General features: G+C 41.0%; 1 protein-coding gene and 1 long non-coding RNA gene across 4 annotated transcripts in view; both read right to left on the bottom strand.

Moving 5' to 3' along the window:
• PDHX (pyruvate dehydrogenase complex component X) overlaps nt 1-26,555 on the bottom strand; it is a 76,749-nt gene that overhangs the window by 8,619 nt on the left and 41,575 nt on the right. For 2 of the 3 annotated variants that reach the window (XM_020782818.3, XM_020782816.3), the window contains exons 6-9: nt 24,525-24,702; nt 22,338-22,485; nt 16,331-16,389; nt 7,951-8,109 (exon numbers count right to left, since the gene is read on the bottom strand). In XM_020782818.3, the coding sequence (XP_020638477.3) occupies nt 7,951-8,109; nt 16,331-16,389; nt 22,338-22,485; nt 24,525-24,702 (544 nt within the window). Of the gene's footprint in view, nt 1-7,950; nt 8,110-13,126; nt 13,576-16,330; nt 16,390-22,337; nt 22,486-24,524; nt 24,703-26,555 lie in introns of those variants that run through there. The other variant, XM_078383438.1, reaches the window with a different exon arrangement.
• Nucleotides 10,255-12,326, bottom strand: LOC144585993 (uncharacterized). The gene is made up of 2 exons (XR_013540655.1): nt 12,192-12,326; nt 10,255-10,459 (listed from the first exon to the last, which is right to left on the bottom strand). It is a non-coding gene; the product is annotated as an uncharacterized LOC144585993 (long non-coding RNA).

Here is a 26,555-nt window from a genome sequence, read left to right as displayed (position 1 = left end):
TGATTTGACGTCCTCCATTATGTCTGCAGAACGGAGCCAAGCGTGGCGCCGGACAGTGACGGCAGACATGAGAACTCTGGCAGAGATCTCTGCTGCATGTCTGATGGAGAGACGCTCATACTTGGATACCGTCTGAGCTTCCTCATATGAGTTCAGGAAAGCTTGCCGGGAGTCTTCAGGTATCATTTTGAGACCTGGCAAAAGTTTGAGCCATAACTGTTTGTGATAAGCCCCTAGAACAGTCTGGTAATTTATGACTCGAAGTAACAAGGTGACAAGGGAGTAGATTTTTCTGCCGATGATTTCCAGTTTTTTACCCTCCTTGTCAACGGGGGTAACGTGAGCTTTGGCCGATGGCCTTGAACAGCTTGTTTCAACAATGAGTGAGTTTGGAATCGGATGCTTGAGTAAAAAGTGGGTGTCAGCCCCATGAATCTTGTAGAAGTGTTCTGTGCGACGAGGGACATTAGGAGTATTCGCAGGCTGAGCCCAGAACTCCTTAATGGCCTCCATAACTACAGGCACAAAGGCTATACTAGGGGGAGCGGTACTGTCCTTCTTGATGTCTCCGAAGAACAAGTCCTCACCCGGAGGCGAAGGGAGATTCAAGTCCAATTTCAGTGTTTTGGCAAGTCTGGACATCATCTGAGAGTAGGAAGAAAAATCCTCAGATGGAGAAGAGGCGTGAGGGTCACCTGTATCTGAAAGCACCACATCACCCGGAGGTAAATCGTGCGGTGGCAGGGGTGGGGGTTGTTCCTGATCAGAGTCAGAAGACTGCTCCGTGGACACCTCATCTGGATCCGAGGAGAAGACATCCCTCTTCTTCTTTGGAGGGGGTTTCTCGATGCCGACCGGCGCTGTCGGAGGTCGAGTCGGGGCCGCAGTCGGCGCCGAGGTGGAAGGGACCGGTTGCGGTGGAGGGGCAACAGGTAGCGAAGGAGGCTTTTCTCCGACTCGAATAGCTCGGCGTTGACATCGAGGACGGGTCGACTCCGAGGAAGAAGACAGGTATATGTACCGGATCTTCTTATGGTACCGGTCTCGAGATGCGGACGTCGAAGACGAGGAAAGGGACCTCGAACGCTCACGTCGACGGCGCTTACGACGCTTGGGGCGGTCGGAGTCCGCCGAACAGGAAGAAGAGGATCGACGTCGATGTTTGCTACGACGCCGATGGGAGCGTCGCTTCTTCCGAGAGCGTTTGCGCTTAGAAGATTTCGAGTCCGAACGATGGGAAGAGTCGGACTGGGTGGAAGCCCGATGCCTCTTCTTCGACCGTTTCCGTCGAGGAGACTTCGATCTCGAGCGGCCGGAGGAAGGGGATCGACTCGTGGATCGATGCTTCTCCGTGCGGGAACGTTTGCCTCGAGGAGATTTCGACCTCGAGCGCACAGGTGAACGAGGCACCTTGTCTCGAGGAGATCTCGAGTCCGAGTGTACGGACGAGATCGACACAGGAGGCGACCCCTGGCCCGCAGGAAAAGGGCTATGTGGGGCAGAAGTGAGACCAGTAGTGACACCTACTAACTGGCTCGGCGTCGGGGAAGACATTCCCGATGGTGGCACAGCTTCAGTGCGTTGAACCGGAGGAGGAGCGGGTGCCTCAGAGGAGGTCTCGAAGCGTCTCGACAACTCCTCGAGAATCGGTGACGGTATCGAGCCCGAGCTCGGAGAAAGTCGAATGGATGTCATTTTAAGCTGGGCGGCTGCCTTAGCTTTAGATGTCTTCGACGGTTTAGCTTTTGGTGGAACAAGAGCCGGGGGCTCGGGATTCAAAGCAGGCGCGGCCGATTTCGACGACGCGGATTTTTTCGACATTTTCGAAACTTTGGAGACGACCGATTGAACAGGAGCTGTTCGAGAAGTGGAAGCCATTTCTCCCTCCGAGGGCGCCGTGGAAGACAACGTTGACTCCCACAGATGGAGTTTAAGGCGCTGCTGGCGAGCCTTAAGAACGGCTTTAGTGAAAGCTTTGCAGTGTGGGCAAGTTTTGGAGTTGTGCGATTCCCCCAAACAATACAGACAAGTATCGTGGCCGTCCTGGTGGGGAATTTTGCGATCGCACACCACACACCTGCTGAATGGCCCGGAAGGGGACATAGGGCGGGAAAAAACCGATGTCGACTAGTTTAAGGGAGAAGGCAAGGCAGTCCGTAAGCAGTCCGAGTAAGGCCAGTAGAAGAAAATAAACCGAGTCATCTAGTTGAAGGGAGAAAGCGCTAGGGTAGTCCGTGAGCTAAGCGAGGTCAAAAAATCCAAGGAATAATATCAGGTCGCAAATAGAACGCAGCTAAGACGAGAGGCTCCAAACCGCTAGGCGGAAAAATGGAACTGAGGGACGGTTAGGCTGGGCATGCGCAGTAGGGGTAGTCCTAAACATTGTTACTTTTCTCTTGCAGCTAGAGAATGTTCCGAGAGGCCCAACGCTGGCGCTGGTATTAACCCTTTGTGTGCATTCACAGAAGACCACGATGAAGAATCATGGTTCCCCAGCTTTGCAGTGGTGGAAAAACAAGGATCCTCATGAATCCACAGGGGACGTGGTGGCGCTATGGGCTAAACCGCAGAAGCCTGTGCTGCAGGGTCAGAAGACCAGCAGTCGTAAGTTCGAATCCACGCGACGGAATGAGCACCCGTCGCCTGTCCCAGCTCCCGCCAACCTAGCGGTTCGAAAGCATGCAAATGCGAGTAGATAAATAGGTACCATCTCGGTGGGAAGGTAAACAGCGTTCCGTGTCTAAATCACACTGGCCATGTGACCACGGAAAGATTGTCTTCGGACAAACGCTGGCTCTATGGCTTGAAGAGCGGGATGAGCGCCGCCCCCTAGAGTCGGACACGACTGGACAAAAATTGTCAAGGGGAACCTTTACCTTTACCTACCATGAATCCACATGATTTTTATGTAGGGTCATCCCCAAACCATTGTCCAGAAATAAGCCCCATTTGTGCCCATATATTACAACACAGAAATCATGAGTCCCTGAGTGCATGGTTTTACAGTGGTGAAAAAAACATCAGTTCAAGACATGGACAAATAGCCAGGAAATGGCCCAATATTGCTGCAAATATCATACCCATGTTGCCAGCAAGAAAAAGGATGACAAGCTTTACAAAGCAAAGGGCAGCCTGAACGCTGACAACACCAATGGCAGAAGTCAAGATGGTCTCTTATACTCTCCTTCTGCCCGTTACCATTCACACCTCTTGAAAAACTGACAATTGCTTTGTGTTTAGACTGAGAAATGGTGAACTGATGAAAAAAGGAGCTTCTGACATTTTCCCTTGTGCAGTGTCACTCGTGGTGCTGGGGGACTCCTGCTCAACACCTTGACCTGTGAGGTGGCTCAGGGTTCCATGATTCCACATATTATTTCACATATACATGGCCAACCTGAAAGAGGCTGTCCAGAATTTTGTGGTCTGGTACCACTGCTGTGCTGTTATCACCCAACTGCATTTTAAGATATTCCAGGGGGCCCATCTCTCAGTCTCTGAGGACTCCACCCTCCAATTTCACTGTAAAATCTACAAAGGAATGAAATATGTCATTTAAAATGTAATTTTCCCCTCAGGCCTCATTTAATCCAGAGTTAGCCTTTTTTTATAAACTGGAAGTGACCAGCCTGCCACTTTATATTTCTGACTAGTCAAGGTGCATATGTTGCTTTTAAATGGTAAATGGTTCTCCCAAGATTTCTGGAAGACATGAACAACTGAGAGGCTGTGGTGCAGCCCACTAAAAATGGGGTGGGTGGGAAACAAGGGTTTTCAGCCCCTCAGAGGTTGCCTGTTCTGTTAAAGATTTTGCAGAGGAAGGGAGAGGAAAGGGGAAAGAGGAGGGTAATTTGCCTCAACCAAAGAATGACAGCTTACTCTTGAGAGAATGGCAAAAAAAATGCATGATAATGAAATAGTGCTGAGCGGGGCTGTGTTAAGCAGAGTATTACTATACTACATTATATCACAGATATAATGAAGTACACCCCCTCACAGAAGTACACCCCCTCACATTTCATAAATATTTTATTATATCTTTTCATGTGACAACACTGAAGAAATGACCCTTGGCTACAATGTAAAGCAGTGAGTATACAGCTTGTATAACAGTGTAAAGGTGCTGTCCCCTCAAAAGAACGCAACACACAGCCATTACTGTCTAAACCGCTGGCAACAAAAGTGACTACACCCCTGACAATGTCCAAATTAGGCACAAAGGGTCAATATTTTGTGTGCCCACCATTATTTTCCAGCACTGCCTTAACCCTCTTGAGCATAGAGTTCACCAGAGCTTCACAGGCTGCCACTGGAGTCCTCTTCCACTCCTCCACGACAACATCACAGAGCTGGTGGATGTCAGAGACCTTGCACACCTCCACCTTCCATTTCAGGATGCCCCATTTCGTTTAGTCGTTTAGTCATGTCCAACTCTTCATGGACCAGAGCAGGCCAGGCCCTCCTGTCTTCCACTGCCTCCCAGAGTTGTGTCAAATTCATGTTGGTTGCTTTGCAGACACTGTCCAGCCATCTCATCCTCGGTCGTCCCGTTCTCCTCTTGCCGTCACACTTTCCTAACATCAAGGTCTTTTCCAAGGAGTCTTCTCTTCTCATGAGATGGCCAAAGTGCTGGAGCCTCAGCTTCAGGATCTGTCCTTCCAGTGAGCACTCAGGGTTGATTTCCTTTAGAATTGATAGGTTTGTTCTCCATGCAGTCCAGGGGACTCTCAAGAGCCTCCTCCAGAACCACAATTCAAAGGCATCAATTCTTCAGCAGTCTGCTTTCTTTATGGTCCAGCTCTCACTTCCATATATCATGACAGGAAAAACCATAGCTTTGACTATTCGGACTTTTGTTGGCAAGGTGATGTCTCTGCTTTTTAAGATGCTGTCAAGGTTTGTCATCGCTTTACTCCCAAGAAGCAGGCGTCTTTTAATTTCATGGCTGCTGTCTCCATCTGCAGTGATCATGGAGCCCAAGAAAGTAAAATCTGTCACTGCTTCCATATCTTCCCCTTCTATTTCCCAGGAGGTGATGGGACCAGTGGCCATGATCTTAGTTTTTTTGATGTTGAGTTTCAGGCCGTTTTTTGCATTCTCCTTTCACCCTCATTACAAGGTTCTTTAATTCCTCCTCACTTTCTGCCATCAGAGTGGTATCATCTGCATATCAGAGGTTGTTGATATTTCTTCCCGCAATCTTAATTCCCGCTTGGGATTCCTCCAGTCCAGCCTTCCACATGATGTATTCTGCATATAAGTTAAATAAGCCAGGGGACAATATACAGCCTTGTTGTACTCCTTTCCCAATTTTGAACCAATCAGTTGTTCCATATCCAGTTCTCACTGTTGCTTCCTGTCCCACATATAGATTTCTCAGGAGACAGATAAGGTGGTCAGGGGCTCCCATGTCTTTAAGAACTTGCTATAGTTTGCTGTGGTCCACACAGTCAGAGGCTTCTGTGTAGTCAATGAGGCAGAAGTAGATGTTTTTCTGGAACTCTCTGGCTTTCTCCCTAATCTAGCGCATGTTAGCAATTTGGTCTCTAGTTCCTCTGCCCCCTCGAAACCCACCTTGTACTTCTGGGAGTTCTCAGTCCCCATACTGCTGAAGCTTACTTTGTAGGATTTTGAACTGTTATACAAGCTGTATACTCACTGCATTACTTTGTAGCCAAGTGTCATTTCTTCAATGAAAAGATATACAGTGGTGCCCCGCTTGACGACGGCCCCACCTGAAGTAGAAATCGCTTACCGATGAGTTTTTTCAAATCACTATTGCAATCGCAAAATGATGGTTTCTATGGGGTTTTTTCACATTACATTGATTAGGTCCCTGATTCGCGAACCGTTTGTTCGCAAAACAGTTTTTTCTGGCTCCGCAAAATGGCTTCCCTTTGCAAAATGGCTGGCTTCCCTTCGCAAAAGGGCTGTTTTCTGGACCCCTGCTTTGGAAGACAGCGATTTTAAACAGCTGATTGGCTGTTCTCTATGGGCGATATTCGCTGGACGATGACGTTCCCCATTGGAACGCATTAACCAGTTTTCAATGCATTCCAATGGTTTTTTTTCCTGCTTGACGACGATTTTGCTTAACAGCGATTTTCCTGGAACGGATTATCGTTGTCAAGCGGGGCACCACTGTACTAAAATACTTCTGAAATTTGAGGGGGCGTACTCACTTCTGTAATATACTGTACATTCAGCTGAGGATACAAGGCTGTTGTACATGGCCCTTAAGGAGCCCTCTGTGAACTTCCATACTGGAAAGTTGTGGTTCCCAGACATGGCACAATTCTTCTACAGCCTACTGCTTTGTAATGAAATATTGTCAAAATAAGAAGTGATGAAGTAGATCAACATCAAAACTCATGAATATTCATTTCATCTCTGACATGCTCACATGATAAACTAAATTCATGCTGATCTATATACTTCATAGTATCATATTCCACTTTGGCAGGCCTGATACCATTTGTTCTCACATGGGGACAGTAATATTGACTACCCCTTCATATTTTCTTATCTAAACCAGTCAACACATTTAGGTCATGGCACTACTGGGAGGGATGATGCCTATGTTATAAACAAAAATATTAATTTGACAAATATGCCCACAATATGGGTAATGCATCTTTTATTTTAGAAATTTCTCTGATGGTAAAGGATGTTCCAGGGTATTAAGATGGGATTGGAAGTTTGCTAAAGATATTGAAAGCAAAGATTATTGTTGTAGATGGAAGTATCAGATTTCTGCAATCCATCCATTATCCTAATGAAGAAAAAAACACTGGCCTAGTACATACTCAGAAATTAATGCAGTGTACTATAATGCCTACCTCCTGCTGTACATTAGAGTTAAAAATAAGATAGGTCATTAGTTTTTATACACATACAGAAGTAGCCAATCTATGATGCTGGTTTAGCTCAGATCTTGTTTCAATAATTTTTTATAACTGGTAATTATGAACTAACAAGATTCTTCATGAGTAAGTATGACACATATCAACAGTTACTCAAACAAGAGTAGACCCTTGGTCTAGATGGGTGGGATAAAAATCAATCAATCAATCAAAAAAACAAACAAACAGATGTTAAATTTAACTAGAAAACAATTTAAGGACAAAACAATAGTACTGATGTAATTATAGAGTATATCCAGGGTCTTAGGTATGCACGTTCCCCATTCATGTCATTAATAGAAAACTTTATAAGTATTTAAAGATTATTTAACATAAACAATAAAATGAAATTAGAATGCATAACAAAACAAAACACATCCATACCTATTCATTTCTAATTCAGAATTTATCAACCCAAAAGTCACTCTGGTGCTTAATAGAAGATATCCAGTGTACAAGGTTTCTTCTGTCACTTATCAGGGACCAAAATAACACATGTATTTGGTTTTTTGTATGTTGAAAGCCAGAAGTATATGGACTTCATTTCTGTTGGCTTTCTATGTTTGTTATTATTTATTGATGTTTTTATTTTTTCTCAAAAAAGTCCCTATTTTCCTTTTAGTTTTAGTGAACCTCACACAGCACAGTGAATAAGAAATTAAGAACCTTCCTATTCCAGTGAGCTTACTAGCTGGTCCCTAGACTCCTGTATCCAGTATATATTTTTGGCCTCCTTTAACAGGAAACCAATTGAATTTTTACAATGGTACAATATATTAACATTCTCTTAGGGATTTTATTACGCATAAGAGTGAAACAAAATGCATCTGTTGACTTTAATATTACTTAAAATCAGTGAATGCTTTCCATGTGAAGAGCAACCATCAGGAATTCCTGTGAAATTGTTTCATGTCCAACAGAGACGCAGCGTTAAATCACTTTGAAAGCACTTCTAAAAGCAACTGTGTTTTTTCCGAGGGGCTTCACACATTTGGGTGTACATCCAAGCACTACTGTACGCTCTGAAATATCACATGTGGAGCCGTACCTTTGCCAAAGCAGCAATTTCCTGAACTCCCTTGGCTGCGGCATTTTTTATGATTGGTGTAATGAGACCTCGGTCTGTTGCCACAGCAATAGAGATGTCTATAGATTGCAGCTGCCGGGGGCCCTCACCATCCCAGGTCACATTCACATCTGGCATTTGCTGGAAGAAAGAAACAGAAGGAGACACAGCTGCTAAAAGAATAATGGTGCAACCAATTACTGAGTCAAAGGAAACCCCTTTGGAATTGTAGCAACAGAGGCATTCACATATGGGGAAATGTTTGCCTTAAGCAGGACAAAGTTAATAATAACAAAAGATTTGCCACACAAGACTAAAAATAGACCTATCTTATTAGCTAGAATCCATGTATACCTACTTTATCACAAAAAGGGAATGTGCACCACGGCTGCAGAAATTTTACAGCTGCAGGCAGCCCGAAGGATTGATGGATGCACTTGGTTTCTGGGCTGCTACTGAATTATTAGCATATCTATTCCTGTTAGATGCCAACTTTCACCTTGCAGATACAGTGGTGCCTCGCATAGCGACGATAATCAGTGCAGCAAAAATCGCTGCAAAGCGATTTCGTCACTATGCGATTTAAAAAAGCCCACAGAAATGCATTGAAACCCCTTCAATGCGTTCCTATGGGCTTCAGACTCACCATTAAATGAAAATCCTCCATACGGTGGCCATTTTTGCTGCCCGGTAAGCGAGGAATCCGTCCCAGAAAACAGTGGGCGGCCATTTTTTTACCCAGCGGCCATTTTGGAACCGCCGATCAGCTGTTAAAAAATCATCGCTTTGCGATAATCGGTAAGCGAAACAGGGTACCGATCATTGCAAAGCAATTTTTGCCCATTTAAAACATCGCAATGTGATCGCTTTTGCGATTGCAAAATCTTTATCGCTATGCGATTTCGTCGTTAAACGGGGTGCCCGTTAAGCGAGGCACCACTGTACATAAAACAAAGGATGTGACATTTTACCTGCAATCATAAGGACATGCTTATTTTGTCCCAGTTCTCACTTAATGTGTGTGTGTGATACAAATATAAAAAAGGAAGGAGCAAACCCTCACACCATCACATCCATGTTAACAGCATCTATCCTAAAGCTAGATGTAAAAAAAAATGTAAACTTGCTGAAGTCCAGAATCTAACATTTTGAAATTAGAGCATGAGGGTTCTTTCAGTAATATCACTACTGTTGCTGAATCATAGAAGGCAAGCAGGAAATTCTTGTCAGATCTGTGGATGATACAAATTTGGGTGGAATAGCTAATATGCTGGAATACAAAAACAAAATTCAAAATGATCTTGATAGGCTAGAGCACTGGGCAGAAAACAACAGAATGTGCATCTCTGAAAAAGAAACACACTCTTACAAGATGGGGGATACCTGGCTCAGCAAAATGAGTGAGAAGGATCTTGGAATTATCATAGATCACAAGATGAAAATGAACCAACAGTGTGATGCGGCTACCAAAAAGGCAAATGCTATTTTAGGCTGTATTAACAGACGGATCAGTGGGACGTGGTGGCGCTGTGGGTTAAACCGCAGAAGCCTCTGTGCTGCAAGGTCAGATAACCAGCAGTTGTAAGACTGAATCCACGCGACAGAGCTCCCGTCACTTGTCCCAGCTCCTGCCAACCTAGCAGTTCAAAAGCATGTAAAATGTAAAAATGCGAGTAGATAAATAGGTACCACCTCAGTGGGAAGGTAATGGCGTTCCGGGTCTAGTTGTGCTGGCCACGTGACCACAGAAATTATCTTCGGACAAATGATGGCTCTATGGTTTGAAAACGGGGATTAGCACTACGCCCTAGAGTTGGACACAACTGGAGTAAATGTCAAGGGGAACCTTTATCTAACAGACAGATAGTTTCCAAATCCTGTGAGATGCTAGTTCCCATCTACTCAGCACTGGTTAGACCCCACCTTGATATTGTGTTGAATTCTGGACACCACACTTCAAGAAGGATGCTAACAAATTGGAACAAGTTCAGAGGAGGGCAACAAGGATGATCAGGGGGTTGGAAACCAAGCCCTATGAGGAAAGACTGAAAAAAACTGGGCATGTTTAGCCTTGATAAAAGAAGACTGAGGGGAGATGCGGTACCAATTTTTCAAATACTTGAAGGGCTGTCATACAGAGGAGGGACAGGAGCTGTTCTCGATCATCCCAGAGTGAAGGATGTGCAACAATGGGCTCAAGTTACAGGAAGCCATATTTTGGTTGAATACCAGGAAAGACATCCTAACTGTTAGAGTAGTAAAATAATGGAGCCAATTACCTCAAGAGGTGGTGAGTATTCCAACATTGGAGGCATTCAAGAGAGACCTAGACAACCATCTGGCAGATATTCTTTAATTTGTATTCCTTCATCGAGCATGGAGTTGGGCTTGATGGCCTTATATGCCCCTTCCAACTTTACTATTCTATTCTATTATTTAAATACCAACTTGTTGACACACTGCGCTTGTTTTAGTCCCAAAATCCAAAAGGCTGAGGGGAAAAAATCGATTTCAATTAGAAATATATGCATGGGGGGGAAGCCAATTTTACTGCTTCACTATTCATGTCTTTCATCAGTAAAGCTAAGACAGTTAATTGTGACACAGCACTCAGCACTGAATTCAAACTGTAATATTTTCTTAATACTGATCCCACACATATATAGAGCAAGTGGTTCTGGCATATATTCAGATGCATCAGAGGACTGCTAGTTTTCTCTTCCATGTGCAGCTCCTCCCACCACACTGAATGCTGCTTGGAAAAGTCCCTCACTCTGCAGGAAAAGCTTGAAGTGCCTACTATGAACAAATGGAGAAATTTGCCTTCTCCAATGACAAAGTTGAAGCTGGAAATTTAGCAACAATCTGCGTTTCCACTTCAACCAATAAATCAACATTTGATTCAAAGCATACAAAGGCTGTCACAAGTTTGACAGGTGGTAGCCAGCCACCAGATTTAAGAGAGATTTAAGGGCACTGACAGAAGTTTGGAATAAACTAGGGACAAGCCTTTGTTCTGGACAGCACTGCAGTTCTCTGACAACTCCAGTTAGCAACTCAGGAGAATTTGTACTATCTTCCTAAAAATGTGAAGGAAGGAAGGCAAGAATCCCATCAGCTGTACTTGGTACCAGGAGAACATAACTTGGCTATCATCAAGCAACCCTTCCACATGTGTCACTGTAATTAATATAATGCATTCTCTGAGGTATCCTGCTTAGAGAGTTTAAGAGGCTGCAGATATCATACAAAATTGCATGGCCTAGCTAATGCCTCATGGTAGTTGATTGTTACCAATCAGTTTGCACAGCTGAAATTCTGGGTTCTGACTTTCAAAGTCTTGAAGCCTGGTCTGATCACATTTCAGTGGAGTTCTCCATCAATATCAGACTTACACCCCAGGCTTTTATAGTCAGAGAATCAGTGACCTTTTTATTCTGCCACATTTTTAATTAATGTCAGTCTTTTTTTTCCTGAACTCTGACCTGATATCTTTATATTTGTTTGCTTTTATGCCATCAGTATTCCTTGTTAATGCTGTGTATCCTAGAATTTGTGTTGAAGCTATACACATTGGAATTAGACAGTAAGCTGCCTTGAGTGTCAATTTGTAGAAAAGCAGAATATAAATAGAACAAATTAGAGCATCTTGCCATGTGGCATGAGGGAAGATGTTCAAAATCAAAAACTCCATTAGATATGTTATTGCCTCAATTGAGGCCCAAAGCAGTCAGACAAAAAAACAAAAACAAAAAACCACCCCAGAAACTGGGAGTATGAAGAAATCAATTGAACTGTGAAGGAGAGATGATGCCTCTATTCTGTGAATGTGTGCATCATAAGATTAATGAACAGTTGCATTCAGTGGACGGAGTTTACAGACTGATGTCCTATGGCTTACCATCTTAAAAACACATCAAAATTCAGCATAACAGTCTTATCACATATCACCCATCCTAAGAAGGTGATCAGGAAAAAATACACACAGAAAATATAATGTGCTATTACCATCATATTGCTCTCAGATCAATTTGATAATAAATATCCAGCACAAATAGAAGCAAAATAAATTGTTTTGCTTCTGTAGATGCTGGTTGATACCAAAGAGAAAATGGAATGTTTTGAAACTAAACAACCTAAGATTGGAATTTTAAAAACTGGGTATTCAAAATACTGCTTCAAGATATTTTCCATTATTTCCGAAGAAGGAAAGTAATAATTACCTAAGTAGTGGGTTTTCTTTAAAATGCGGCAAAGCCACACACAAATACTTGAGCAATGCCATTTCTACAGACACTTAAAGAAAGTTCCAATAGCTTCATCTGAGTTCATAGACCTGTAGATACACATATTATATTGGTCTGTTCTATAGCAGGAAGTAGAAATAGAGGTAGGGCACACATAGTATTATTTCATATGCTTTACTATACAACATTTATACACACTGTGTACTGCTGTTTACAGGCATTTCAAATTTAAAAGGATAATTGCAGGTACAATGAAACTATATGCTCAGCACCTTAAAAAGAGTTTTATGTTATTTATGTAATAAATTTATTCATCATGTTGAGGGCTGTGGTCTTTCCCAAGCAGCTTCCAAGAAAAAGTATCCAATTATTTAAGATGTTTTAAAAATAATCCAGTTAAAATAAAATTTTAAATATTCAACATCTAATACTGTAACACCTGAATTAAGAGCAGAGACAAGAAATATAACTTTTCTTCCTTCTTAAAATAAAAAGATGGCCTGAAAGCTAGCATAAATTTAGCACAAGTAATTTCCTTTTTGTTACCTTTCTTCCACCACAAAACACTGTGAGGTAAAGAGGCTGAGGTAGACAATGCCATCACAAGAATTACTGCTCTATCAACATTATCAGTATTCTAAAGTCACTTTTTATTCTGCATGATAGCCTGCCCTGGCTCTGTTTTTAAAAAACCCGGTCACATGAACAGTATTACTGATAAATAAATAAAAAGTTTAGGTTTTATTCAATACAGTTCATATTCAATTTCTCTCTATATCAGTCAAATGAAATGGCTCCTTTGTTTGCACTATTTCCTGCATTAAGACTACATAAAATAACTGCATCTCTGTTTAGATAAAATCAGTGAAATGAAATGAAATGGAAGTCCTAGATATTCTTTACAGAAATTAAGAGAACATGGGGAAGATTTTTCTCTCTCTTCTTCTTCTTCTTCTATGGATCAAGAGATGCACATGATTATTGTTGTTATGTGCTGTCAGACTGGAACCAATTTATAGCAACTCAAAGTAAGTGTGATATTCAAGGACTTCCTTCACTAGTTCCTCAACAGTAATGAGCTTCCATGGTTAAGAGAGGATTCAAACCCAAGCCTCTTGAGTCAAATATAGTTTATCACTCTGTCCACTACACTACATTGGGTATCCCATCCACATAATCAGAAATATAATATTCACTGAGTAACTGAATATTCCCTGAAAATACAATAAAAGATCTACACAGAAATCTGTCTGAGGTTGATATATGTGCAAACATGCGTCAATACTCAACCAGATTTTTTTTTAAAAAATAGCATCTGTTCTTTCAAAACTGGGTGCAATGATGGTATGGATGCCTTTCCCTGCAAGATATAAGACAAGATATAAATGTATGGATCAATGAGAAATCTGAATCACAGCTGAGAATCTGTTCTGCGTTGGATGTGATTGTACTTCTCTTGAACAGATCGAATCTGCAACTTTGTGAACTCTCCCAGAACAAGCTTTATGCCTGCATGTCTAAGCAGAATGTGGCCAGGAATGCTTTTGTACTAGCTGTGACTCTTCCTGGCTAAAACAGATCAGACATTGTTACAGAGCAACTCATATCACCTAGTCCAACCTGCTCAACATAGGAAGTCTTCAGCTTCAGTATCTTTGAATGATGTAGCCACTGCCAGAAATCATGTACTACCAGGAAGTATTTATTGTTTTGTAATTCCTTTCCTATAGTTTACCCCATTGTTCCAGTACCAATCACTACACAATTTTTTCTACCTTTCTTTATTCTACTTTAAGGATGCTCTTTAGGAGATAAAATTAGATTTGAATACCCCCCCCCAAAAAAAAACCCCACTCTAAATTTGTGGATTAAACTATTTATGTAAAAGCTGCTACACAAGCATACAATGGGCTGGATGCCCAAAAAAGTGAGTGGAAGGAAGCTCGCAAAAGGAGACTTTCCTGCCTCCCCACTGCAGCCCTCTAAGAGCTGCTTCTGAGACTCATGGGAACACTGCAGGCAAATGTGGTGGGAATTCATCAAAACCAGACTGAGGCAAAACCCAGGTTCCATTCATGCAACAACGTCTACCCAATTTCATGTGTTCCACTGACAGCCCATGGTACACCATCCCATACTATTATAGCTCCAGGTACATGAAAGTATTACAGTATAAAAATTGGTGTTTGTATTTGAAAGCAGTAAGGATTTAATGGCCAAAATCCTTTTGCACAGCTATGTGAATGTCATAACTTTTGGATACAAATTGCCCTAAGTTAAAAAAAATCACTGCAGACATCAGCTGCACACATAACTCAGCATGCAACAAATTACACGGGCAGGGTGTGAAAAGAAATAAAATACAATGCAATGATTTGTTATTCCACTAGTAGGCAGCAAAAGATCATAAATATCTTTTTTTTTTGCAAGGCAGACCCTTGCAAACATAATACTGTGTATGTTCTCTAATTTAGGCCTTTGAGCAAGTTTTGTGATGTTCAGTTTTAGGTTGTTTAGATTAAAGCTTTGTTTCCTTTTGGGGACACTGGCAGAAAATGTAAACAGAATGTTTAAGGGCAGTGACAGAACAAATAGACAATATTTTACTGAATAGCTATAGCCACTGTGATTGGATAATGCTAAATGTTTATGTTTTAGAATGATGTTTACAAGAAACTTTTAATAACACAGACGTTTGCCAAAAGGAAGATTGCAAATAAGTAAAACCTCGATTGTTGACTGAAGCAAATAATGTAAGAATGAGTTCCTCAAGTTATGTTTAGATTAAAAACAGAAGGAGAATGAAAGAATTTCAAATACTTTAGATACTGGGTAGCAATATATTCCAGCTAGAGTAAGACAAAATACAGTTTCCTACAGGTGTGTTTTACTAGTCAGCTAATTATATGTTCATGGCTCTTCTTAATAAACGGTTATATTCTTTTTATTATACACAACATGGCTAGAATTTTATAATTTTGGAATATTACTTCCTTGGAATTAATATGCTTGAAATCTATCTTTCTTGGATGTCATTTACTTTTAAGCTATCTCAATAAAAGGAACTTAAAATGCATAAAGAAGCTTAGGACAACTCATTATACAGTGGTGCCTCGCATAGCGAGGTTAATCCGTTCCAGATTAACCTTCGCTATGCTGAAGCATCGCTGAACGGGGCAGCGATTTCCATTGGAACGCATTAAACATCGTTTAATGCGTTCCAAATAGGCCAAATACTCACCGTTCAGCGAAGCTTCAGGATGGCCGGCAGCCATTTTCGCGCCCTCGCCTCGCTTAACGAGGGCGCGAAAACGCTGCGCGCGGCCATTTTAGGCCATTTCCTGGCTTCCGGCGGCCATTTTGGCCGCCGAACAGCTGATCGGCGGGGGTCGTTTTGCGAAGATCGGTAAGCGAAACGCTTACCGGTCTTCGCAAAGCGAATTTTTCCCTATGGGAACAACGTTGTGCGATCGCATTAGCGATCCGAAAAAACGGATCGCTATGCGATTTAATCGTTATACGGTGCGCTTGGTAAGCGAGGCACCACTGTACTGTTTAATAAGTACAATTAACTATCCAGAAGACTTTTTTTAAAAGGTACGGAAAATTATCTGGGTTCCACAATATTCAACTTATCCTTGGGTAGAGAACTGACAGCTGTGGACAGTCTTCAGAAATTGGATCCAAAGATGAACTGATTTGTCAGACCTTAAACCTGAGCACTACCCTGTTTGTGATATACCAGTCTAACCAGGTAAATGGATTTCGGCCAATGTATCTTTTTGAAATAGTGATGTACTTCGTTTTCTTTCCTGAACATGTCTGAGAAAATTGTATTTTAGTGGCTCAAGCTACCAAAACTAAACAGTATCTTTTCCACCATTGTTTTTCACATGAATCAAACAACTTATTCCTGTTCCTGCTACTCAAAAGCATTTTGTTGGCTCAGCATTTTGACTAGAATTAACACAACCAGAAATCAGATAAGCATATTAACAGGGAAGAAAAATTTTTGATTCTGGGATGTCCAGTCCCAGAAGCTGTGGTTTAGTATGAGGATCACCAAATGTTTAAAAATATGGTATATAATAAATTGCCAACAACTGGTTACTTACCTTGAGGGCAACTGCTGTTGCTTTGATAATGAAGTCATTTACTGAAACTTTAATATCATCTGTAGGGGGAGAGAAAAATAAATTAAGCTGCATAGCTGCAAGATAACAGTATTAAGTTGGGGGAGGGAAAGAAGGAAAGTCTGTTACTGTACTAGCATTCAAGATACTCAATGGCATCAGAGGACAGAAGAGGAAAATTATACTGTCACAAACTTTGAGAGTACAGTGGTGCCCCGTATGACAATGATAATCCGTTCCATAGAAATCGCTGTTTAGCGAAATCATCATCATGTGAAAAGTGTTTCCCCATTGGAATGCATTGAAACCCGTTTAATGCGTTCCAATGGGGAAAATAGTCATCGTCCGGTGAAGATCGCCCATAGGGAAGCCATTTTGTGAGCACCGATCATCTGTTAAAATAGCTGTCCTGCAAAGCACGGGTCCCGAAAACACAGGGAAGCCATTTTGCGGAGCCGCCAATCAGTTGTAGAAATCGTCGTCTTGCGAACAAAGGGTCTGTGAAGCACAGACCAAATCATCGTCCAGCAAAAATCCCCCTTTGGAATGACTGTTTTGAGAATCACTATAGTGATCGCAAAACCTCATCGTCATGTGGATTTGTCGTTTTATAAGATTGTTGTCTAGCAAGGTACCACTGTACAGTTAATTATCTTCACAGTAAAATTACATTTTATAGTACCACAAATCTGAAATCCAGAACATATTTGTGCCGTCACTACAGGAGAATGTAATATTGAATTGAAATGTGATTAAGGCATATAAAGTAGAACACTTCCATTGTCTAATACAAATCAGTCTTGTTCAGAAATACAAATACTGAACTGTATAAGAGAATTATGAAGTTCCAAGTAGATGGAATACCACAAACCACCACTACTGTGCTCCAAATATGGAGGGAAAAAGAGAAGCCTTTCCATTGTATTGTTGGTGCTATGAGTCATCAACTTACTCCTCACTTTGGTGATCCTAATAGGGATTCCGATGATGTGAGATGTTCAAGAGTGGCTTACTATTACCATTATCTCCAGAGAGTTTCCATGACCAAACAGGAATTTCAATCCATGCCTCCTAATACAACATTCGATTCATTATATAACAATGGCTGTCTGTAATTCATTGCTGGGAATAAATGTTCTATTTTTCTTCTGTTTGTCCACTCATATCCAACTTGTAGCAACCCTATGAATTAAAGACCTCCACGAAGTCCAGTTGTTAGCAAAATGTGTGGAGCTTTGTAATGATGTGGCTGGATCTAATGAGGACCAAGATATTTTTGCTGTAGTACACCAGGAATTTCTTCTTCATCATTTTGATGTGCTTTCTCTCCATTTATCTTTACAGTAAGCGGTATCTTTATAAAACAACACAATTGTTGATTCTAGCTGTTCTGAGTGAAGCAACAGAGAACCAGATTGGTTTCTTAAAACTTGACTCTCAGTTTGTTCACAATACCAACTAAACACATTGAGTAGTGGCATGGATCTGAAATTCAATTAGATCTCCTAACTAAAACAGACCAAGTCAACTAATGCTTATGTAAGTTTTCACTGATTCAGTGGATGTAGTAGGGACTACACAGGATTTAGATTACTTCACTGTAAAAAGAAATTAAACATACGATCCTCTTTCTCACACTCACACACCAACATCACTTACAAGTCTGCATGAATAGTGCAACTGCAAGTACATGGCCAGGGACAAACTAGCAAGCCTTTCCCACCCAACCAGCATTCTAGATGGGAAAGTTCCAGATGTGTGGTCTTGCTCCATGTTTTTATGACGTTCAAATATTTCCCCTGTGGCATGGGAAAACATATTTCACCCAGTTTGGTGTATGTGCAGGAGTTCCTACTCCATGTACTGATTTTTAAAAATAAACTGTAAAAGACGGCAATTAGAATTATACAGCCAAGTAAACAAGTTTTCCAGCTGAGTCGATGAAATTAGATCTTTGCTTACATACAACTTGATATTCAGGATAAATAAGCAGAAAAGAGTATAGTAGTACTGGAGTGAAATATGGGAAAGAATGTCAGTTGTTCAGGGTAAATAACGTCATTACATTAGGCTCTAGGGTCATTTATAGCAATTATATTAAAAATGAACATGCTTTTAAAGCACTGGGTCAAAAATTTTAGAGATACTTCGGTAAAATCAGTAGACCTGGATTTTACGATTATTAACATGCATTCATCTGCAACATATAACTGTATTGAATGCGATGAATTTCCAATAAAATACAACTATTGGTCTCAGGTAGAATAGACTCATTGACTCAATGGAACTCATTAACACTTTTATTAAAATCTCATCGATTAAATCAATCAATCTAGATTAAGAATGAGATTTAACAAAAAATGCAAAATCAGTTCATATAGGGTATCTACCTACTGAAGCATATTTGATGCACAAATTCAGTTGTGCAACAGGATGGAAGAATGAAACACCACTGTATTGATATTAATGAAATAATATTCTGTACACATTTGCTAAGCACAGAATATTATCCTTTATTTAATGACACATTAAGTGATAAGTGAATAACTGGCAATTTATATATATATATAAAACAAACTGGTTTACGGTCCTACAAAAATCTACTGTAGGTCTAAAAATAACTTCCCCAAAAGAGTCACTTTAAATACAAATTTCATAGTTGCTTTTGATGTTCTATTTTCCATGAACTGGAATAATCAAAAGGATTATCTTCTACATCTGTTCAACTGTAAATGTGAAACATGGCATTATATGATGCTCCCTGGAGGGGTTACGCTGTTTAGATTACTGAGAAGAAGGCATCAGCAGATCTTGAAATTGGGTTAACAATAATAGGAGGGCAGGTAGGAGCTTTGCTACATGGTTGAAAAGTCTAAAATACTTAGGCAGGACAAAACAACATTCCCCTAATTAAGAATTGGGCCTGAAGGTATACAGCAACTTTGAGATTTTCCTGATGAACATGCATATTGTTATGGCAATATGTTCATCTTCATTCCTCCTACTGAAGCAAAAGTCAGTTGTTAGGCTTTTTTAGTCTGTAGTAATCAGAATATTTAAAAGAAAATGGGGGGAAGGCATGAGCATTGGTAGAAGAGCAGATCTCCATTGCTGTACATCATTGGGCTATTCATAACCATCTTAAAGGCATGTTATTGTTCATCACATACAGTGGTGCCTCGCTTGACAAGGATAATTCATTCTATTGAAATCGCTGTTAAGCGAAATCCTCGTCAAGTGAAACGAAAAAGCCCATTGAAATGCACTGAAACCAGTTCAATGCGTTTCAATGGGCTGAAAACTCACCGTCCAGCGAAGATCCTCCATAGGGGTGGCCATTTTCGGTGCCTGTAAAGCAGGGAATCCATCCTGAAAACACAGTGGGGAGCCATTTTGCACAGCAGGTGGCCATTTTAGAACCTCTGATCAGCTGTTTCAGAATCATCATTTAGCAAAAAATCGGTTCCCAAAGCAGGGGACCGATCATCGTTAAGCAAACTTTCCCCATAGGAACATAGTTTTGCGATCGCAAAAGTGATCGCAAAAACCTCAGCGGTTTTGTCGTTTAACGAGGCAATCATTAAGTGAGGCACCACTGTATTAAATACTCCTGACATAGTTTATTACTACCATAGCTAGCTTTTAACTTCTAAAATGACCGGGTAACATAAATACTTCAGAACAGGTTAGATTTATGTCACTTGATAATATCTGAATTGTCCACTGTAATCTTAACCTTGCTATTGCAGCTCTGTATCTCAGGCAGGCGCCTTCATTCAAGTACATGGCAAAGGAGAACGAGAGTAACATCACAGAATAACTTCTAGCAAATGAAACCATTCAGTTTGACTATCCTTGTGGCTTATTTCCCTGGCACTTCTCAGGATAATGGCTGACAAATGTTGACTGGCCAAGCAAAAACTTGTCACTGCTATTCCACCCTCTTCCCAAGGAGCCACAATTTTATCCATAATTTGAGAATGCCTGTCAATATGTACTTTCATTTCCTCTCATAAGCTCCAGGTGGCTCTCTCCCCCTCAAATGGTATACCTTCTCTGCATTTTTATCCTCACAAAAGCAACCTAGTGAGATTGGTCAAGCTGAGACAAAGTGATTGCTTTCAGGTCACCAAATGGTAGTAAGTCACAACTAAAGTAGACATCCAGCTTGGATTTCCCAAGCCCCGTCCAACACTTTTCACCATTAGAGCACATTATGCTCTGAACTGCATCAAGTCCAAGGTTAAACTCCTGTAAATGTGGATTAGGAAACTTGGCAGGGTTGGGGAGGAGAAGCTACAAAACCAGATTCCAAAATACTATGCAAGATACTGCCGAATACACCAAGCTTTTCATATATTCCTCTGGTGGATAGCCCGGCTGTGGCCCTACCTTAACACGGGGGCGCTCACTACCTTGGTACATGCGCTCGTAATCTCAAAATTTGACCACTGTAACGCGCTCTACGTGGGCCTGCCTTTGAGGCTGATGCGGAAACTTCAGATGGTGCAGAATGCAGTGGCCTGACTCCTTACTGGAGTGAGAAAATACCAACATATTTCTCCTACTCTGGCCATGCTGCACTGGCTGCCCATCCATTTCCGCATTGACTTCAAAGTGTTAATGCTTACCTATAAGGCCCTAAACGATTTAGGACCTTGATACCTGATGGAACGCCTGCTCCCACCAAGATCTAGCCAGATCACCCGCACGAGCCAGGAGGTGAGGTTGAGGAGCCTGACGCCGAGGGAGGCCCGGAGGGAAAAGACACGAAACCGGGCCTTCTCGGCGGTGGCTCCTCGCCTCTGGAATAACCTCCCACCGGAGATTTGCGGGGGCCCTACGCTGGGTACCTTTAAAAGTCAACTGAAACATGGATGTACATCCTGGCCTTCCCTCCTATCAGCACTTGATTTCCTTTCTTTTCTGCTATTTTATTTTATTTTATATTTTTCGCATTGTATCTGTTATGGATTATGTTATGTTGACTTAATGTATATATTTTATATTGGAAGCCGCCCAGAGTGGTAGAGTCTGCCAGATGGGTGGGATACAAATCAAATAAATAAATAAATAAATAATAAATATTTTACAAAGTACAGTGGTGCCTCGCTTAGCGAGTGCCTCGCTATGCGATGAATTCGCATAGCGAGGGGGTCCGGGCCATCGCTGGAGCATTCGCTCAGCGATGGCCCCTATGGCGATTTTTCGCTTTGCGATGATCGCTAAGCGATTCGCTTAGCGATCTTCGCAAAACGAAGCGGGGGAGAACAGCTGATCGGCGGTTCCAAAATGGCCGCCGGAAGGTCCGCGCCGCATTTTCGCGCCCTGCCCTCACTTACCGAGGGCGCGAAAATGGCGGCGCTATGGGACAACATCGCTTAACGGTGAGTTTTCAAGCCATAGGAACGCATTGAACGAAGTTCAATGCATTTCTATGGCTTTTTAAATTCCGTTTAGCGATGTTTTCGCATAGCGAAGGTTAATCCGGAACGGATTAACCTCGCTATGCGAGGCACCACTGTATACTCATTTGTAATATAGCTGTAATATGAATCCACAAAGGCGAATTTAAACATAAGCACCAATTTTCAAGTGTGCAGTCCTTTTTAAACAGCACTTTAAAGTAAAAGTAAGGAACCCAATTTTATTCTCTGTGTTTAAGAAACTGAACTGTGTGTATTGGTTCGGTGGTCTCAGTCTTTATAAACTATCATAACTGAAACAGAAACAGGAAACCAAGGAGGGTTAAGTGGAACTATGGAGGGAAATTAAATTATTGAACACTCATGCTTTGTAGCTTGGGGAAAAGATAGATTATTTGACCACCATCAGCAGCAAGCCAGCTTTATAATAAAATGGACAATATGACCCAGCAACAACAGAATACACACCATAGATGTGGAGACAGCAGGTCTGAAGAGGCCAGACCAGTTAATGCTATATATTACATGAAGTATAACAGTTTTAAAAACAGCAATTGTTTCACCTTTTGCCAGCTCTTGTCTTAGCTTCAAAACAGCACCAAGGTCACAATCAGTTGTTGCATATGCATGAGGTACAGTAGTTTTAGATTCTGTTAATCTCTTAGCAATAACTCTTCTAATGTTGCTGGCAGGGACTTCAGTGAATGTGCCCTGTAATTTAAAAAAAAATCACATTCTAAGTACTAAAGTAAAAGAAGATATAAACATTGAAACGTACTGAAATAAGTTTGTTATAAGAAAGGACAGCCTTTAAAATTAAAAAAAAATTAGTGGTAAAAATTGTACTGATCCTGTGTATGCTAAACCACATAAGGAAAAAAAAATCTTTATATCGACATAGTGTTTTTAGTTTATGGGACTTCACATAGATTTCCTTTTTTAATTTCATAATGCTTAACCATGCAAAACAATGGCTCTTTTTCTACCTTTTCAGATAGGATTAACAGATCCACTGTTATGGAAAAGGAACCTGGTGATATTTTTCTGTCTTCATCCAGACCTATATAACATACAGTATTGGCTTCTTTCAACTGGGAAGTAACAAATTATCTTCCTGTTTCTTATCTGAGTTCTACTGAATCCAACTGAGGTCCTAAATTATCTTCTTCCTCCTATTTCACATCTGGGTCAGCTCACTTGCTTTCATGCGTACAACAGAGCACACTCACAGTTCATGTATTATGCTACTTCTGCACAATTTATCGGGAGGTGGAACAGTTCTACCCATTATTAGGCATGTGTAGTGAAAACATTCATCATCTTTCAGCTTATCAAAGGCTACCTAGTCTTTCTTGGTAGTAGAATACACAAGAGGGCTTCTGAAGATTGCAAACTTTGAGCAAGTTGCCTTTCTGATATACCTGCCCTAAACTACTTGAGTTTTATGGTGGTGGTGGTAGATCCTTTGGCCAAAAGATGTTCTGGATGTCAGCTCTTCAGTTCTTAGAAGTCACAGCCAGCACTGCCAGAAATAGAGGCAGATAGTTATTAAAGTGGCCTTAATGTTCAGCTTAATATTTTCATTCAAAAAAAAAAGTAAATTTTTTTTCAAAAACCTCAATCTCCAGGCTAAGGAAGACTCCTGAGGACTCAAAACCCAGCATCAGTGATTGTACTTCTACTGTATCTGTTCTGTTCTATTCATGCTTGAAACATCTCGCCTCCTTCATTAGAAGGGCAGGATATAAACAAACCAATAAAATAATAAATCTTGGTTTTGGATTTTGCATATGGGATACATGCCTGTCTGTTTTGTCCATCTGTCCTTCCTCCCTCCCTTCTGTATTGTTTGCTTGTTAGAAGCAGCAGCATAATTTAAATAGACATTTCCCCATAAAATGTGTGTGGTCCCTTATGAGGGACAACCTTTCAGAATAGCTATAATGTGCACTTTTGTTACAACAACCCCATGATGACAAAATCTGAATATTGAATTTTCCTGTCTGTTTGACAATGGGAGTTCATCAACTACAGCCATAAAAGTCTAGGACATGGAATATATCTTCCTGGCCTCTGTGTAGTTGCCAACAGAACTGTTTATGCAAGCTTCCAGTAAGAAACAGACACTAAAATTAGTTCACATATGTATATGTATTATACATGTATGACAGAGCTGCATATGGGCTCAAGCAGCGACTCAACAAAAAATCATGCCATCCTAAATACAGAAGATCACATGAACATCCATACATGAATGTTGATATGCATTTAGAGACAGGTAATCAATGATCAGAATTTGAATACAGAGGCCGTGAGTTACTCCAATAAAGACTGAAGGACACAAACAACTACAACAACAACAACAACTTGGAACTGCAGAACTGGAAGGGACCTCATGGATCATCAAGTCCAGGCCCTGTCAAGGAGGCACAGTAGGGAATCAAACTCCCAACTTCTGGCTTTGCAGCCAGATGCCTAAACCACTGAGCTATCCAGCAGTTCTCTGATGACAGTGTACAATCCAAATATCTGATATTTTTGGATATGTCCTGCCAGACAGACATAACAGGCAGTATGTCTTTATCAGTTTTTGTAGACTTCTTAGGGGCATCCAGTATCATTGTACATAGTATTTTGGGGCAATGTTTGTCTAACATGAAATGCAAGGGTACAGTTTTTTAAAACTGGAATAGCCAAATGGTTTTTATGCATGTTAATCCAAATAAAATAAATAATGACATCATAATTACCATGGAAGCTGGCCGCCCTGACATGGAAACAGATGGAACCAGAGGTCGTGAAAGAGGAACAGGCACACTTGGTGGGGTTGAAGGCACTTCAGCTTGTTGTGGAAGAACTGCAGAAGCTACTGGCTTTGTGTCTATAGGCTTCCCCTTCTGCTTCTGCTCCAAAAGCATGAGGGCATCCCTGTTTTTTGAAAGGAAAATACAAATGAATTTAAGACATACAGTATTTCTATTTTGATAAAATGAAATAAATAAATCTACAAACACCCTTCCTCACAAAAGCTCAAACCCAAACAGAACTATAAATTTTTACTTGTATTAACTTAACTGGTATTAATATCAGTTAAATTATTGTTGGCTGAAATTCTGTTTATGTGACTTCTGCAGAATAATGCTGATGGGCATCATCAGCTGGGGCAATTTTCTTTTGTTGGAAATTAACGCACTTTCCCCTTCCATCCTAAGGCTTCGATGAGACTCAAGAAATCCCTTTCAGTGTCAGGAACCCATGGAGAAAGGGGGATGGGAGGGGAAGTCTTCAATTACTATAGTCACCCCCATCAGCCAACAAGTCAGCTCCCTGATTAAACAGGGAACTGGGGGCAATGAAACAGGGGAGGCAGCAACTGCAGCATGAGTGGAGGATGATTAGAGACAAACCAGACCAGAAGTGACCTATTATCCATCTGAAAAGATACAAGTGCAGAGGCAAGAGCAAATAGGAACATCCATATTTCTGGTGCAGCAAACAAGTGATCCTTTTGTGAACTTTAAAGGCCTTTTTCACCAGGGAACTGAAAATATCGGACTAAGCAGTCAGTTGCTCACTGTGAGCAGTTTGTTATATGTTTTGCAAATAAAGTCCATAAAGACCTGGATTCCAAAATTGGAGCACACCAACTTGATGTAACTTTGGCAACCACTTGTCTTACTAGCTGGGGTATTTTTTACATAGATTCCAAAGATGGGCAGGGTGATTGCAAGGGCTACCACCTGCTTATTCAATCCTTTCCCATCTTGCCTAATGAAATCTGCTAAGGTGGGACTCATACCATGGTTAAAGAGGGTGATAAATGCTTTCTTATGGCAAGAGGTTTTCCCTTCCTTTTCAAAACAAGCAGGTATCAAACCCCTGTTAAAGAATCCTGCCCTTGCTCCAGAGGTTCTGACCAATTATAGGCTAGTTTTAAATTTACCACTCTGACCAAGGTAGCTGAAAAACTGGTGGGGTGGTAATTCCTGGATGACCCTGATTACTCGGACTCATTTTAAGTGGACTGCTTGCTCAGATACGGGTTTGAAACTATTTGGTCATCCTGGTAGATGACCTATGTGAGGGGACTAGAGAAAGACAGCATTAGTCCTTCCGAACTTCTTGGTGGTTGTTGTTTTTTATACTATTAACTATGGGACCCTAGTGGATTGCCTAGCTGGGTTGGGTCTGAGGATACTGCTTTGTATCAGAGCTCTACCTTATGCCCTACATTATTAACATGACACTCTGGATGAAGTCATTTGTGACTTTTGACTGAGGTTTCATAAGTATGCTGATGCCACTCAACTCAACTGCACTTTATCATTTAATGATGACTTGGAATTGGGATTTAACCTGTTTTAGAACAAGCTGAGCTTCCCTAATGGGCCAGGTTCAAAGTCTATTTGACTTTGAAAAGAGTATGAAGAGACTTGTTCTGTTAAATTGACTTCTGCTATTGTTTAATCTAGTCTGATGATTTTAATTGTTTGCATATGTAACTGAACTGAAAGCTCTTTAAGGCTACAGTATATTTTGTTTTTTATTATTAATATTTTAGTAAATCTACAATTGAATTTGTTTCTACCTGTTTCATTTATTATGTTTTGTACTGATTGCAAGTTGCCTTAAATATTACTTAGTAGTTGAAAGGCAGGGTAGAAATGTAATAAGTAAGTAAGTAATTTAAATTTGAATTCTATATAGTAAACTCATAGAGCCATTTCCACTTGGGGAGGGACTTGTTGAATTAAACCAAAATCATATCAGAGGGAACTATT

This window comes from Pogona vitticeps, chromosome 1, assembly GCF_051106095.1.
Source record: "Pogona vitticeps strain Pit_001003342236 chromosome 1, PviZW2.1, whole genome shotgun sequence".
NCBI lineage: Eukaryota > Metazoa > Chordata > Lepidosauria > Squamata > Agamidae > Pogona > Pogona vitticeps.
Note: the sequence above shows the minus strand (reverse complement) of the source record. Positions and strands in the feature narration are given on the sequence as shown.